The sequence below is a fragment of the Chrysochloris asiatica genome, unplaced genomic scaffold, assembly GCF_000296735.1.
Source record: "Chrysochloris asiatica unplaced genomic scaffold, ChrAsi1.0 scaffold00090, whole genome shotgun sequence".
NCBI lineage: Eukaryota > Metazoa > Chordata > Mammalia > Afrosoricida > Chrysochloridae > Chrysochloris > Chrysochloris asiatica.
In genome coordinates this window covers 11,766,465-11,780,837 of record NW_006408608.1, presented here as the reverse complement: position 1 = coordinate 11,780,837, position 14,373 = coordinate 11,766,465, and the positions used below count along the sequence as shown (strand labels likewise).

Sequence of the window (14,373 nt, the reverse complement as noted above, 5' to 3'; positions counted from 1 at the left end):
CTAGTTCTGTAAAATGAGGGTAAGCTGTCTTAATACCCTAGTTCTGTAAAATGAGGGTAAACAAGGAAGATCACTTGTTTACTCACTTGGAGTATGTGCCCTCCAATGGCAACAAACTGGTTGCCATTGTGTTGATCTGACTCACTGACTCATGGTGACCCTACATGTACAGAATAGAACTGCTTGCTAAGAGTCCTGGTGTGGCACTGTGGGTTAATGTGCTGGACTGCAAAGTCGCTTTGAACTGCAATGTCAGCAGTTCAGACTCACTAGCCACTCCTCGGAAACCCTATACAGGTTGTAAGTTGGCACTGACTCGACGGCACTTAACACAACAACTACATAGGGTTTTCATGGCTGTGACCTTTCTAAAGCAGGACCAGGACTGTCTTCCAAGGTACCTCTGGGTGGGTTTGAACCACTAACCTTTCATTTGTTCTCTAGGAAGCTGTATGTTCATCATTTTGAATTTTTTGTAATTGTCTCATTTTATATGTGTAGATGTGTAACTGCTCTCATCCTGATATAGATTAAATGAAAACAGGGACTATGTCTTTTTTTTTTTCTTACTGTGATACCCAGAATTTATAGAGTCCAGGTGTATGATAAGCACTAGACTGCTTATCAGTGATTCAAATCCACCAGCTGTTCCTTGAAAACCCAATAAAGGATCACTCTGAGTTGGAACCAACTCCATATAATTATAGGATAAGCACTGAACTGCTAACTACAAGATCAGGATCAGTAGTTCAGACCCACCAACCTCTCCTTGGAAATCCTATACAGGGTTGCTGTGAGTTGAAATCAAATCCACGTGATTATAAACACTGGACTATTAATCACAGGTCAGCAGTTCAAACCCACCAGCGACTCCTTGAAAACACTATACAGGCTCACTTTGAGTCAGAACCAACTCGATGGCACTTAACAACCACAGTGTTCAAAATGGAGTCCTAGCGTAGCACTGTAGGATAAGCACTGGACCGCAAGGTCAGTTTGAACCACAAGTCAGTGCCTCAAACTCACCAGTGTCTCCTTGGAAACCCTAAACAGGATCACTATGAATTGGAACCAACTCGACTGCACTGAACAACAACATACCCAGCACTTAATTAGTATTTGTTGATGAAAACTTAGGGTGATGGTAAGAAATAAAATGACATGATGTATGCAAAGCACTGAACTCTTTTAAAGGGTAGTTGTTGTAATCCTCTGAATTTGGAAGGGAAAACCTTGATGCTTTTCTATCTTCTCATTAATGAGAGACTAGAGATGCATTCTTGGATCCATCTTCTAGTTTTCTGTATAAGTTCTATGAAAGTCTGCATTCAATCAATCAAAATATAAATGGTCTAAATTTTAGTCTGTGCCAAAACATTATGCCAGACTACAGAATAAAAGGCTATAAATAGCATGGTTTAAAATTAAGATTGTTCTCTATGATTAAAATACAAGTGACCTTTTTTTTGTTTCTTCTTCAATTACTCACAAACTATTTGTTGAACAGATACTTGGTGTTTTACCTCTTCCTTGTTGTTGTTAGGTGCCATCGAGTTGGTACCGACTCATAGCGACCCTATGCTCAACAGAACGAAACACTGCCCGGTCCTGGGCCAACCTCACAATTGTTGCCATGCTTGAGCCCATTGATGCTGCCATGTTGTCAGTCCATCTCACTGGGGGTCTTCCTCATTAGACATGATTATATCTCCTTGTCCCTGAGGTCTTCTTGCTGAAAAATCAGTACGTTTAGTATTGGCTTATTTTTTCTACTTAGGTGCAATTTCAGTTTGTTCTGCTGACCGACACACTGTACTCACCATTGCCTCCTGAGTTACTTCCCACTGAGATGGAGAAGACGCATGAAGACAGACCTTTCCCTCGTACAGTAGTAGCAGTAGAAGTCCAGGATCTGAAAAATGGAGCGACACATTATTGGTCTTTGGAGAAACTCAAGTATGAGAATTGTATTCATATTTCCTAATGAATTGTTCAAATGCATTCCCTCAAACTTTCCTCTCTGAGAACACTGTTGGCTTCCTTTACTGTGCTTTCTAAGTGCTTGTTTCTGGCCAGTGATGCTACTGTCCATCCATTTCCTTTACAATTTAAGTGTTCCTATTTCATGATATCCATATCTATTTTGGATCTAGTCATGTTTCATCTTTCCTGGCCAGGATCTCATGATGAGAAACAGGACCGTTACACTCAAGCTTCCGTTGCATTAGTATCATGAGATTTTTTTCCCTGCTGTTACAGCATGTTTTAGATGCCATACACCATTAAACATTTCTCTTTCTATTCAAAAAAGCATAGGTGGCTGTTTTTTATGATTGTTGACTTGTCTGTAGACTCATAATTTGGGTATTGAGTGCTTTGGCTTCTGCACTTACAGCCTTTGTGCATCTTTAATGGCATTAAGTAGTAGCAGCAAGTGACTGTTGTTTTATCTTGCATGGAAGATGCTTCCAGAGCAAAAATGTACTGCAGGTCTATGACATTAACCCATTGCTTTATGTTTATATAGGCAGAGGCTGGATTTGATGCGAGAGATGTACGACAGGGCAGGGGAGATGGCCTCCAATGCCCAAGATGAGAGTGAAACCCCCATGACTGGCAGTGATCCTTTTTATGATCGGTTCCATTGGTTCAAACTTGTAGGAAGGTAGGTGATGATTTTCCCAATCTTTTCTTTTTGAAATAATGACTGGTTTAATTTTAATTATTTAAAACCTCATCAGATACCATTTTTTAAAACATCTTTTAAAGGATATTAAAAGTCCCACTTGTAATTTTAATCACTTATGTAGGATTATGTTCAGTATATCTCACTTCAGCTTCAGTCAACATATGTATTTGCTTTTTGAGTATCAAACTTTCAGCTAAAGTACTTAAGACTTTTCCTGCTTCTCAACCCATTCGTGAAATGTCTTGCAGTCGAACAAGATGCATTTACAAGATAAAGAAAACTTGGGTTTCCTGTGCAGTTTCAAAACATAATAAAACTTGTCAGACTGCAGTCTGTCCATGATCTGATTTGTCCCCACTTTTTTTAAATCAATTCATCTCACTTTAGTTTTTGCCAAGGATAAATTAATTATATACCTTGGTAGTCTGCTTGAATTTCTTTTGTGTATACATTATTTTCAACATTTAATGAAAACAGTTAGCACCTTTTTATTGAATCAAGTTCTCAGAAATTTTGAATTATATATGCATGGAAATGTAAAGTTTTGGGCTAATGACTTTAGAATTTGAACTGTTTTTCAAATGCAAAATCCCTCTGAGAGTTTTTAAATGAATTAGGTAAAAGGGAGGAACTGAAGTTACAATATTTTCTAGAAAGAAAATAACTCTTCCTCCTTTCTCCCCCTAATAGTAATGTGTAGAGATGACCAAACTTGTCTCACCTAGGCAAGGGATGGATGTGCTGTGGCAAATCATTTCATCAGTTTTATTTTCTGCTCCAAGATGATTTGAGTATTTAAAAAAAAAAAAAAAAGGTTTAAAATCCTTATCATGTTGAGTGGCTCCTTTGAGGCCTTGATGTGTGAACTTTTGTGTGAACTGGACAATATAAACATTTTACAGAACAATATTTTCTGGAATATTCTACTGATGCATTTCCTTTGCTTTTCATAGTCAATGGATCCTTGCATAACTTTTTCAACCTGCCCTTGTTCCTTGTCACCTGGTTTAGATAATCTATGCTGATTTTATCCTTTTGCTTTTCCACTTGCTTTGATTGTGTCGATTCCTCAGTGGGTTCTGTCCTGTTGGCTCCCATGGCTTCTGTTTAACCAACTATTCTCTCTCCCTGGCTGTGTGGATCCTCGTCATGCTACCTGGTGTCTAGCTCCCCCATTTTCCACGGCTGTGTGAATGAGCGCCTTGCCGACCGCACACCCTCCCCCACTTTTTCCACGGCTGATTCCGACATCACTGAGCTGGCTGACGAGCAGCAAGATGAGATGGAGGATTTTGATGATGAGGCATTCGTGGATGACACCGGCTCTGACGCAGGGACGGAGGAGGGATCAGATCTCTTCAGTGATGGGCATGACCCGTTTTACGACCGATCCCCCTGGTTCATTTTAGTGGGAAGGTTGGTGAGGTTATTGTGAGAAAGGCAAAAAGGGACCAGCTCTTTTTGTACATGCCTCTTGGTGCAATTTTGGGTAATCTTGCTTCAGCCAATTCAATTCATGAGCACTTAGTCCACTGCATCAAAGTTGCTCTTTATAAATGCTGCTCCAGCTAGAGAGAGGCACTTGTCTTAAGTTGCCTAATAATTTTGTGCTCAGGGAAGAACCCTAAAGGAGAATGTAACTAAATCTAAGAGTAAAGCATAATGCATTCAAAGAAGGGTACTATGCTGTGGTCTTTCCTTTTTGGAGGAGTGTGAGTAAGGAAGCATGTCGTGTTGTTGTCGTGAAGTGCCGTCAAGTCGGTTCTGACTCGTCGGGGCCCTGTAAAGGGTTTCCAAGGAGCAGCTGGTGGGTTTGAACCACTGACCTTGCGGTTAGCAGTCCAGTGCTTACCCTACAGTGCCACACCAGGAAGCATACAGGGTTACAAAAAAAAAAAAAAGAAAACAGGGCAAGGCCAAGGTTAGGCTAAGGATTCATGGTACTAGTAGGAATCAAGAGGACAGAAGTGGAATCAAGGTTAGGGGTTAAGTTTGCTTTTTGCTTAGTCTGCTGAGTTCTAAAAAGAATCATGAAGGTCAGGTTTCCCCTTTGATTACAGTGGATTCCACTTGAATAGTTTCACTGAACCTAGCTACAGGAACTTACCTACAGGTCTTTGGCTTCTGCTAACATACTGCCTATAGGCTTTAAACTGACGAATCACAGAAAAGTATCCATTGATACTTCCAACAATGGATATTTGTTCAGCACTCCATGAAGCTGCTTTGTGTTGAGTTTAGTTCACCAAACTGAAGCATCATCTCTGGCTCTCAGTTTGTGCACCCATCTTCAGTGATCCAGAACTCTCCTTGCACATGTTCTTAACACTGGTGTCTTTGTCTATATCCAGTCTTCACACTGAAGGCATTTTAGTTACAAGTTCAACAGTGCAGCATTCACTGTGCTAACTTACAAGTTTGTCAAGGTCATAAGGTATTAAACTTAATTTTAATGGTGTATTCAAACGCATGTTATTGAGCTCTTTAAAAGGTAGGGACGAGCCAGTGTTATGTGGACAAGCACCAGTTACCTGAAAATTCTGACCTGGCAGAGGCTTAAGGTTCTAAAACATTGCTTATGATGTTGGTTAGCTGGTAGAAACTTAATAAATAGTTTAGAAGTTGATCATTTCTATGAAAAGGGAAAGAAGAAAAGCTTTCTAATAGAAATACAAGTTTCAGTTGTAATATTAGTCTCTGGATTTTGCAGTGGTGAAGGGACATTTAAAATTTTGGTTTTCCATGGATAAACATAAAAGAATTATATCACCATGAATATTTTTTCTGCTGGAAAAGATGCTTAGAATTAATTTTTTATGAATTTATCTTAATATTAATTGAGAAAAGTAATTCTATGCACAAATATAGAGCAATGATGACTTCCTTATTTTATGACTGTCCTTGTACTTCACATCCTATTTTATTCTAAGAGCATCAGAAATTAAAGCTGCACTTCTACCTTAAACTGCTGAGTCTTGCTGCCAGCCGCACAGCGTCTAAAGCTGCTTCTTAATGCTTGACAACATTACACTAGAAGGAATAAGTACTTCATCTTACATAGTATGATGGATAGAATGTTAACCTGTTAGGAGGAGCTCCGAGTTGTCAGCCTTGTTATAGCGTATCATACTATCATTGCTGGACCAAGAAACAACATTCTTATAAACGGAAACAAGAACAAAGTTGTCAAGGACTTCATTCTTCTTGGATCAACTATCATGAAAGCAGCAGTCAAGAAATCAGATGACGTATTGCATTGAGCAAAGATGTCAGCTTGAGGACTAAGGTGCACCTGATCCAAGCTATGGTATTTTCAGTAACCTCATATGCATGCAAAAGCTGGAGAGTGAATAAGGAAGACTGTAGAAGAATTGATGCTTTTGAGTTATGGTGTTGGAGAAGAATATTGAAAGTGCTATATGGGATGCCAAAAGAACCAACAGATCTGTGTTGGAAGAAGTGCAGCCAGAGTGCTCCTTGGAGGCCAAGATGGCCAAACTTTGTCTCTCATACTTCGCACATTGTCAGGAGGGACCAATCACTGGAGAAGGATATCATGTTTGGTAAGGTGGAGGGTCAGAGAAAAAGAGGAAGACCCCCAGCAAGATGAATTGGCAAAATGGCAACATCAGTGGGCTTAAGCGTGGCAACAATTGTGAGGTTGGCCCAGGACTGGACAATGTTCTGTTGTACATAGGACTGTTATGGGTCGGTACCTACTCAATGGCATCTAACAACAACAAATATCATTACTAACTTAGGACAAGTGATCTAAACTGCAGCCTATTGGCTTCTCAAGTGTGAAATCCAGAGTCAGGTAGAAAAAGAAAGAGAAAAAACATCTTAAAGATCTCTTTCATCTCTCTGGTTAAGGCTTCTATTCAGAAGTATATGTATTTTAAGTCAGTTGTATGGGAAACTTAAATAAAAATCCCACTTAATATGGAAATTCACTGATTCTTAAAATCTGTGTACTATTTTCCCTGTAGTTTCAACTTTCTAACTAGTCATTTTGATCATAACAGATTTCAGCTTAAATATAAAACTTAACTTTGACTTCAGATAAAATAACTTTGGAGCAGTGACTCCTGAGTTGACCTTTGCATTAGTTCAGTTCCCAGAGAGTGGATAGGGGAAGAGGTGAAGTTGCAGCACTCAATGAAGGGATAGATAGCTTTTGTACAGTACACATTTCTTATATACAAACAAAATTAATAATAACAGTGCAACATCATCCAGTGTGTGGTGGTCATTATATGTGTGTAAGGAATAAATTTCTTTCTGTCCTTGTGATTCACAGAATTGGATTTCCCCTATTGGCACATAATCACAAATATAAATTTGCTTGTAAGATTTTCCAGTTTCTTGTGGAATTCCATTTGTAGGTGTTTTGTTTTTTTTTTGACCTTGGCTGCCTCTAGCAAATCTTCTTTATATGAAAAATAAAAGAGCTTGTCCCTTTAGCTATTCTCTTATGGCATGCTGGGATGTTATGAACCGCCCATCATAATTTGGGAAGAAATGTTAACTATTTAATCTACTCTCACGGGTTAAAACAGGGCCATCCAATATGTTCTGTGACCTCTGTAAGTACCCAAACTGATATTCTTTTTGTACCTCTTATCATAATTATGCTGATTTAGCTTATGTTTATGTTGACAAAATTTGTTTCCCTTTTTATAACTTCACAGACCTTTCTGCTAATATATCCTTTGCATTTTCTCCTCTCGTCCCCATTCTCCTTCAGTCTGCTAGGTTTGAGGACTCTCAAAAGACTTCTAGTTTCAACAACGTTGGAACTTTTCTAGAACATGAATGTCGAGCTAAGGACTATATTCTGATAAGACTTGCAGCTGTCTCATGATTATGCAATTGTGTAATCACAGTGCTACCACCAGAGAATTGCAGAAGTCCCTTTCCTGTATAGGGAAATCCACAAGAAGATGTTGTGATTCTCAGATTTGGATTTACCATTTCCATCAGCAAAAAAGGGATTCTCATCTTTTAGATGTGCTTATAACACTTTGTTATAATGTGTATGTGTGGATTATGATGCTCAGTACCTTAACTAGCAAGTGTTCTTCAAAAGCAATCATTCCTGGCTTGAAAGAGCTCTTTGTTAGGTAACATATTAAGTATAGTTAGGCTAAATAAGTCCTGTATGATCAATATGCATCACAAATATCAATCTAGTACAAAGTTGAATGGTCTTGCTTCTCTTCCTCTGGTGTAACCCATTTTTCTGGAAAATGTTCCTTGTCTGCTTAAAGATAGAGGACAAATCCTTTTCTGTTCCCTTGTGGACATGTGTGTTCAGTCACTCACCAGATACTTACTGATCATATTTACTGTACGCCAGACCTTCTGCAAACAGCACTGAGCAAAACCAGATGTGATTCCTCCCTTCAGACTTACAGCCTGGTGGGTGAGACAGACAGAAATAATCACACAAGTAAATGTAAATAATAGTAGCAATGATGAAATAATTATGTGTGTTGCTGGGAACACAGCATTGGGATCCCTGGCCCAATCTGGCATTTGAAATAAGACCTGAAGGTGTGCAGTGAGGTGGTCAGTAGAATGCAGGAAGAATTCTAGGCAGAGGATGAGCATGTGCAGTGGCCTTGTAGTGGCAGATCTTGCTGGAACGTCCTGCGAGATGAGGGGTCCGCATGTGCGTTGACTCTGACATGAAATTGCCTGTTTGGTACTGTAGGCCAAATTCTTGGTCTTTTAACCTCTGTAACAGTACTTAATATATGAGCATCTCGTTTGTAGTCCTTTTTGGAAGACGTTTTATTTCCTTATTTTGTACCTCAAAGTTTAACCCTTTCTTATCATTGCCCCCCTTTGGAGCAGACTGAAAGGGAAGTAGACATCACTTGTTTTGCTTCAATGTTTACTTTCAGTTGTTTTTGTTACACTGTTCATTCATATTTAATTTATACTTTAAAATTTTTGTTAATGTTTGTTTCTCTCTGTGATGCATTGTTTTCATTAAGTTGAAGTCCCGAAAATCCACTCCATCTTCCTTTTCTCTTTGTTTTTAAGTAGATTTCAGAGCAGGAAAAGCAGTAGACAGGCATGTTATATTATATTTGGCTTCCTGATGCCAGTGTTTGTTCTTTGTCTTTTGTCTTGTGTTCAAAGATCAGCATATACCAAGTGGGGATACAAGAGTAACAGTGGGAACTAGACTTTATTTCCTATCTATTAAATAGAATGAGCACTCTTAAGTTTTATGATCACCAGTTGTTATTGGTTTTTAAAAAATCAAGTAGCTACGGAATAATGAAAGAAGAAAAAAAGTGCAAATGTAGTTCCTTTGCTAATTTATTTGAAATATAGAATGTTAAATCTGTAACTTGCCTTTGATTTTTATATTTCTGAACTAGGTTTGGGACTCTAGAAGCAAAAGCAAGCCTTTTAGGAAACCTTAGCATTTATCTAGATCCATTTTAGCGTCTGCTTTAAGCTTGCTCAGAAACTTGCAGTTTCTGATTTCTCAGCCTCTCTGTTCATAGGTGTCTGTTTGTCTCACCATGTCAGTTATCCTGCCTGAAGCTGAGTCATTTCTTAAAACAAAGACTCAGAATGCTGTGGCATAAAATCTGCTCTGAAGTTGTTAACTGCATTCCAGTTACATTTCCCTTCCTCTTTTGTCTCTTAACTTCTATTTTATCTATTGGGGGAAAACAAACAGATTAAAACCTATTTATAACACCTTACCTTCAAAGAATAAAGCGCTCTGGTAGCGTAGTGGTTACGAATCAGGCTGCGAACCACAAGGTCAGCAGTTCGAAACTACCAGATGTTCTGTGGGAGAAAGATGAGGCTTTCTGCTCCTGTAAAGATTTACAGCCTCGGAAACCCTGTACAAGGTCACTATGAGTTGGAACCGACTCCACGGCACGTAACCACTACCATCACCTTCAAAGAATAAGTTCTTCAGTGTACATCCTTTCTCTTCAGTCTTTGTAAACCAGTATCTTGAAAGTCTACTTCCAATTGTTACTCTTCTACCTACAATAGTTATTTTTATATAGGGAGAATAATTTGGTGTAAGTTGGCTTTTGTCAACTGCTTTGCCAAGCATTGGCATTTGTTTATATATTATCTATGCTGAAGAAGCAAATAGAGGCAATCTGAGAGTGCAGAGCAGAGAGGCTATCTTAAGACAAGGTCTAGGAGCCAGTTCACAGTTTCATGACGATATGATATTCTCAGTGAAACATTCTCTCTGTTGGATGCTCTGATGTTTGTCTCCCGGTTTCTATCTCTAGGGCATTTGTTTACCTGAGCAATCTGCTGTATCCGGTCCCTCTGATCCATAGGGTGGCTATTGTCAGTGAGAAAGGTGAAGTGCGGGGATTTCTGCGTGTGGCTGTACAGGCCATTGCAGGTAGGTGGCACTCTTCAGAAATGAGAGTTAATGGATTCTTTACCTAGAGACAGAGTAAGCCTGTTCTGTACAGATCTTAAGTCAGTTACATCTACAAACTGCAGTAACATTTTGTTCCTTAGAGAAAGCCTTTATTGCTTTCTTTCCAGCTATTATTTCCAAGTATCATAAATAGACTATTTAGTCCAGGCTACTGCTATTTTGCAATCCTGGGGTAAAGGAATTTTCCTTTAACATGAAGTCAGAACAACTCCTGGATCAACTTTATAAATGTCATTTGCATCTTTCATAATGTCTCTTTTTAACAGCTTTAGAAGTAACAAAGAATTTTCAGTACGTTTTCTTACTTAATTTCCTTCAGAAACAAAAAAACAAACTCACTTGCATCAAGTCAGTTCCCATTCATAATGACCCTATATAGAGTTTCTGAGACGGTAAATCTTTATAGGAGCAGACAGCAGAGTGACTCATGGGTTTGAACTGCCCACGTGTGGCTAGCAGCTCAGTGCTTAGCCCACAGCACCACCAGTGCTCCTCAGGGTACTTCTGAGAGACATTTTTGTCTTGTAACTGTTATTGTGTAACACATGATCAAGATACTGATATTTGCCACTTTTTCATAACCCGTCTTACATACTGGGGAAAGAATGTGGCTGTTTCCTGTCGTTTCTGTTTTAATTTCCCAACTCTGTGCTGTGTTTGGTGACCTTTCAGCTTTTGCCTCACGGAAACCTGTGACATTCACCAGGGTTGAGTATATGGATGTCCCTTCCACAAGTACAGTACAGTATTTTCAGATATTTGTTGTGTATTATTGAATATAATCTTGCCAAGATGGAAAAGAGTCAGTATTTCTTAATATGAGTTTGGAGAAATCTCAAGATTAAAAACTGACTCTTTATTAATCTCACTTGAGTCAAAGAGTTTGGTACATATAAATGAGTAGTGTTGGAAGTAGTACCATGTAGTTTTACAACTTGGGCCTCATTCTTTCTCTCTTACGCAAAAAAATCTTGTTCTCTAGTGTCTCTTCCTGTTAAAATTTTCAACCAGTACAGCTCCAGCACTTCCCTATTTATTTTATAAGATCATAATGGTTATTCCCTGCCTCTCCATACATGGTTTCATTCTGTCCTTTTATTTTTTTCTATTTAGCGGATGAAGAAGCACCTGATTATGGCTCTGGAATTCGACAGTCAGGAACAGCTAAAATATCTTTTGATGACGAGTACTTTAATCAGGTGAGAAAACTTCCAGGAAAACGAAAAACCATGTGGGAGGAGACATTTTCCACTTTGGAGAACAATTCCCAGGATGCTGGTAACCACACATACAGCTGTTTAGTGGAATATGGGACATGCCTAACAGTTGGCAGAGGTTAAGATTCAACGGTGTAAAAGATGAAGAACAGCATTTATATTTCATTATATCACTGTCTCTCAGACAATTTTTAATATTGATAGGCAAATAAACAGAAGTGAAGAAACTGGAAAAAAAGATCTTGTTGTACTACTTTGTCATTTGCCTACCCCTGCCTTGTTTTCAGAGTGACTTTACTTCAGTTGCAATGACTCGTTCTGGTCTTTCGTTGGAGGAGCTGAGAATTGTGGAAGGACAGGGTCAGAGTTCTGAGGTCATCACTCCCCCAGAAGAAGTTAATCGAATGAATGACTTGGGTATGTAGAATGTACTATGAGAATAGACATTTAAAGAAGGGGAAAATGTTAACCCTTGTAAAGGGAGATAGTTGCTTTCATCAGCTAGGCATGGAAAGAATGCCCATCTGTCTCATCTTTGCAAGGTAGTATGTACATTACCAGAACCATGTGTGTGTTCATTTAACCCTCTTTAGATTTGAAGTCAAGCACTTTGCTGAATGGTAAGATGGTCATGGAAGGGTTTTCTGAAGAGATTGGCAACCACCTGAAACTGGGCAGTGCCTTCACATTCCGTGTAACGGTGTTACAGGCCAGTGGGATCCTCCCTGAGTATGCAGACATCTTCTGCCAATTCAAGTAAGCTGTCCCTTCTGCCAATTCAAGTAAGCTGTCCCATCATCTGATGCCTACCTGCCTACCAAGATGATGTATGTTTAGGTCCTTATGTACTGTATAGTGCTTGCCATTTGTGACACACTGGCACTGCTGAGACATAAATGACTACCATTCTTTGAAGAAAAAGGTTTCTTCTTTCAAGTTTGAAATAAGACCAGGAAGCCAACAATGGAATAAAACAGGGTTTAGCTGACAAAATGAATTTTTTTATGAAGTCGTGTCATTTGCATATGTATATATGCACGTATATGTACATACTTATACATATATATACGTGTATATATACATATATAGGGAGTCCTGGAGTAGCACTGTAGGATCAGCGCTGAACTGCTAATCATAACATCAGGAGTTCAAACCTACCAGCTGCTCCTCAGAAACCCTATTCAGGATTGCTATGAGTCAGAACTGACTTGATGGCACTTAGCAATAACATAGGGAGTCCTGGTGTGGCACTGTAGGATACACACTGGATTGTTAACTGTAAGGCTGGTGATTTATACCCACCAGCTACTCCTTGAAACCCTGTACTGGGTCACTCTAAGTCAGGACCAACTGAGAGGCACTTAACAAGTATGAGAGAGGAGTGTGTCTTGCATCCTACCAGTGGTGGTCTGTGCAGTTTAGAAAGCATTGTTTAAAGGTTTTGACCAAGTCCGGAATTACTATGTAGCATGTCACTAATTTTCTGTAATGTATAGTTGTTGAAACCCATGCAGTTTTAATTGCATTCATTTAAGCTGCTTTTTTCATCAGCACCAATGTTAGGGTAGGATGAAGTTGGCTAAATTAATTATTTTTTTAGAACACTATTATTCTAGTTAGCCTATTGAGAAACTTCATAGGAAAGACCAATTTCATTAATCAATGTTTGAAGTAATAACAATGGTACATTGATTAGGACAGTATCATGATGTGAGACCAAAAGTCTAGGGTTTTTAACATTAAACTCTGTACAGGGAAGATACAGCTATAGAGCTGTAAGACGATTTCTGTATGTTTACGTCCTACAATGGCAGAGTGGAGCGTAGCAGAGTCCACATCACATGTCATCTGATGCCTACAGGGTGCCTCTGTCAGGTACCCTGTAGGCATCAGTGGGTGAAAGGGAAAGGAAGGAGAGAGAGATGGAGAAAGGAAATCAGGAAGGTACAAGTAGAACAGAATGCTGGGGTGCCCACAGTCCATCGCGTCAGGGATGTGGAATGACTGGGGAAAGTAGGCCACCATCCTCCAAATCAGTAAATGTATTTGAATGACAAAAAGGGATTCCATAACTCTGGTCTTCTGGTGTCTTACCTACCTCACATTCAGAGTATTCTCTTTTCCCTCTTTTTATTTGTTTTTTAAAGGTTGTCCTTCTGATTGATCTTTCTTATTTCTTCCTGGGTATAACTTTTTGTGTTGACTATTCCTTATTTCTCACTTACTTTTATTTCAAACTAATAAAATTTCACTATTTGTGAGAATAAATAAACATAGCTAATTGACAACACATACACAAAAAGTATCTCTAGTTCTTCGTGTGAGGGTCTGTGCCCGAGGCTGCTGAGTGACGCTGTCAGGAGGACAGGCATGTGATTATGTCAGTGCAAATAGAGCAGTGGGCCCCTAGCTGTAGGAACACAAGTCCTTTTAGAAACAAAACCTAAAATGATAAGTGACAGAAAAATGTTTTTGACAAGGATAGGTAAAACCGTTAGCTCAATTACAGAATCTGCCAAAGGAGGATGCTTCTGGCCATAGCATCCAAGTTGGACTCTAAAAATCAAGATCCTAATGAAAATGTGTAATGCTTATTTCACATCTTTTTATGTTTTTTAAGCTTTTTACATCGTCATGATGAAGCATTCTCTACTGAACCCCTCAAAAACAATGGCAGAGGAAGTCCTTTGGGCTTTTATCATGTGCAGAATGTAAGTATCACGTTTTTGCCAAATGCTCTTAGGGTTTGTGGTACCTTGAAGTGGCTGGTGTGAGGAAGTGCAGGATTGTGTGGGCTCCTTTCAGAAGATAATCTGAGGGGAGTGAAGAAGGCTGTGTGGAAAGAACAGACCATAGAGGGAGTGGCCAGAACGATGAGGTAATCCTCTGTGGGTGAGCAGCCAGCCTTTATCTACACTACAATGGGCCCAATGACTGACTGGTAGAGTGTGGGGGTTGGTCTTCCATCAGTTTGAATGTAATGAGTCCTTCTGAATGTTCCCTCCCCAGAAAAATAAGTATAT

The 14,373-nt window shown here is 39.2% G+C and overlaps 1 protein-coding gene across 1 annotated transcript in view; it reads left to right on the top strand.

Annotated features, from left to right (window-relative positions):
* The window catches only part of KIF1B (kinesin family member 1B), a 196,135-nt gene that overhangs the window by 146,008 nt on the left and 35,754 nt on the right, over nucleotides 1-14,373 (top strand). The window contains exons 23-30 of the mRNA XM_006866398.1: nucleotides 1,778-1,956; nucleotides 2,528-2,665; nucleotides 3,857-4,105; nucleotides 9,973-10,091; nucleotides 11,247-11,332; nucleotides 11,638-11,767; nucleotides 11,944-12,106; nucleotides 13,971-14,061. Of these exons, the coding sequence (XP_006866460.1) occupies nucleotides 1,778-1,956; nucleotides 2,528-2,665; nucleotides 3,857-4,105; nucleotides 9,973-10,091; nucleotides 11,247-11,332; nucleotides 11,638-11,767; nucleotides 11,944-12,106; nucleotides 13,971-14,061 (1,155 nt within the window). The remainder of the gene's footprint in view (nucleotides 1-1,777; nucleotides 1,957-2,527; nucleotides 2,666-3,856; nucleotides 4,106-9,972; nucleotides 10,092-11,246; nucleotides 11,333-11,637; nucleotides 11,768-11,943; nucleotides 12,107-13,970; nucleotides 14,062-14,373) is intronic.